The sequence below is a fragment of the Scylla paramamosain genome, chromosome 29 (genome assembly GCF_035594125.1).
Source record: "Scylla paramamosain isolate STU-SP2022 chromosome 29, ASM3559412v1, whole genome shotgun sequence".
In the NCBI taxonomy this organism is placed as follows: domain Eukaryota; kingdom Metazoa; phylum Arthropoda; class Malacostraca; order Decapoda; family Portunidae; genus Scylla; species Scylla paramamosain.
The window spans coordinates 14,496,880-14,499,379 of NC_087179.1; the positions used below are offsets into that span (position 1 = coordinate 14,496,880).

General features: G+C 47.6%; 2 protein-coding genes across 3 annotated transcripts in view; one reads left to right on the top strand and one right to left on the bottom strand.

The window, feature by feature from the left end:
- Window positions 1–2,500, top strand: part of LOC135115376 (ER membrane protein complex subunit 8-like) — a 123,155-nt gene that overhangs the window by 50,972 nt on the left and 69,683 nt on the right. The window lies entirely within an intron of this gene.
- The window catches only part of LOC135115374 (guanylate cyclase 32E-like), an 88,049-nt gene that overhangs the window by 37,157 nt on the left and 48,392 nt on the right, over window positions 1–2,500 (bottom strand). The window contains 1 exon segment of the mRNA XM_064032082.1: window positions 1,723–1,881. Coding sequence (XP_063888152.1) covers window positions 1,723–1,881 — 159 coding nt within the window.

Consider the following 2,500-nt stretch of genomic DNA (forward strand, 5'->3'; position numbering starts at 1 on the left):
GGAAAGGGAGAGATGGGAGTGGGGGAGCGTAAGAGGGAGGGTACTGGGGTGGTTGGGGAGTATGTATGGGGAAGTATAGAGGACGTGTGAGGATTAGTGGAGGTGAAATATGTGAGGGGAAGAGAAGAGAAGGTGGAAAGAATGATATTGTTCAAAGGTATTAGTGTGAAGAGGTGGAAGAGGAGGAAGAGGAGGAGGAAAAAGAAGGAAAGGAGAAAGGAACAAGAAATAAAAGATGATAACATAGAAACGACAAAAATAACTCTCTCTCTCTCTCTCTCTCTCTCTCTCTCTCTCTCTCTCTCTCTCTCTCTCTCTCTCTCTCTCTCTCTCTCTCTCTCTCTCTCTCTCTCTCTCTCTCTCTCTCTCTCTTATTTCCTGAAAGAATTCTCGAAGCCTGAAGCGATTTTCTATCTCTTCCAGTAGGTCTTAATAATTTGATGTGAAGAGTCAAATGCTTAACTATTATTATTATTATTATTATTATTATTATTATTATTATTATTATTATTGTTATTATTATTGTTATTATTATTATTAAAAAGTTAAAAGAACGACAATTTAATGCAGAGATTCCTTCACGTTGCCAAGAAGGGAAGTTAATCATTCCTCCCCCATTCCCTTCATCGCCCCATTTCCCATCCCCTCATTTCCCATTCTTCCCCTATTCCCCCATTCCCCATTTCCCTTTCTTCATCGATACTGCTCCTCATTCCCTTAGACATCCTTGATCTTCCATATTTGCCCATTTTTCTTCATTCTTCCCCATGCCTGCCCATTCACCCATAACTTCCCATTCCTTTTGCACCTCCTTTTACCCATGAAAACTTTTGTAATCCCCAAACTTTCCATCAAAACCTTCCCAGACCTTCCCTATTCCCCAAAAATAACCTCCATTTTTCCCCCATACCTCCCCATTTCCCCCTAGACCCATTTCTTATAAAAACCTCAATGTTGCTCACCAAATTTGTTACTAGCATCTCCCATTTCCTCCCATTCCCCAAATAAACTTTAGATGTTCCCCATTTTCCAAGCAAAGCCCATTCCTTCTCACACTCCCCCTCACTTCCTGTTCTTCATTAAAACCCCCTTCTCTCATATTAACACCTCCCCAGACGTTTACCATTCCCCAGACTATTCCCATCACTTCCCCATTACCTTCTCAGAATCTTCCTCATTTCCTTAGACTTATTGCCTATGAAAACTCTACCATTCCTCCCCATATCTCTTAATGAAGCCTTCCCACCTCCTCCCCATTCCCAACATTCCCTTTTCTCCCCATTCCCCAATCAGTCCTATTTCTCCACCTTCCCATTAGATGTATTACCCATGAAAATCTTCCTATTCCTCCCCAAATCTCTTAATAAAACCTCCCTATTCCTCTCAAAATTTCATAATATACCATTCCCATTCCTCACCCATTCCCTAAACAGCGCCAATTCTTCCCCAAACTTTACCATTCATTACCCAAACCTTTCCCATTCCTCACAGACATTCCCCACGCAACTCTCTCACCCCATTCCCTAAACAAAACTACAATTCTTCCACCCAAACACCTCCACCTACCCCCCTCCATCCCAAGCAAGGCCCATTACCCCCCCTTCCCGCACACTTCCACCTCCCCCTCACACACCCCGTCATCGCCCCTCCTTACACACCATCTCCCCACCAAACACCCCACACCCCCCCCAAGACACCCCCTCACCCTCCCCACACACATACCGGCAGGTTGTCCTTGGGGTGTGTTGCGGGGGACATGTCGTGGAACTGGAACTGGCCCACCTGGCGCCAACCCAGGGGCGTGGCGTGGTGGCCGCTGCGCCGCACCACCCGCAGCAGGGAGTACGTGCCCTCCGCGTCGCCGTTCTCGTCCATGTGAACCTGACGGAGGCGGTGAAGGTGGTGGTGGTGGTGGTGGTGGTGGTGGTGGAGTGGGAGAGGAGCAAGGGTGGTGGTGGTCGTGGTGGTGGTGGAATAACAGTTAGTAGGTAAATTTCTCTCTCTCTCTCTCTCTCTCTCTCTCTCTCTCTCTCTCTCTCTCTCTCTCTCTCTCTCTCTCTCTCTCTCTCTCTCTCTCTCTCACACACACACACACACACACACACACACACACACACACACACACACACACACACACACACACACACACACACACACACACACACACACACACACACAGTTTATTTACCTCCCGTTTTTCCTTACTCCTCCTCCTCCTCCTCCTCCTCCCCACACATCTCTCCTATTCCTTCTTCCTACCTCATCAAATCCCCTTCTCTTTGGCTTACCGTCCCCCTCCCCACCACCCGTCTCTCTCTCTCTCTCTCTCTCTCTCTCTCTCTCTCTCTCTCTCTCTCTCTCTCTCTCTCTCTCTCTCTCTCTCTCTCTCTCTCTCTCTCTCTCTCTCTCAAGTCCCTAAAATCCCTAACCTTCTTTTCCTTCCAGCTCTCTTCTCCTCCTCCTCCTCCTCCTCCTCCTCCTCCTCCTCCTCCTCCTCCTC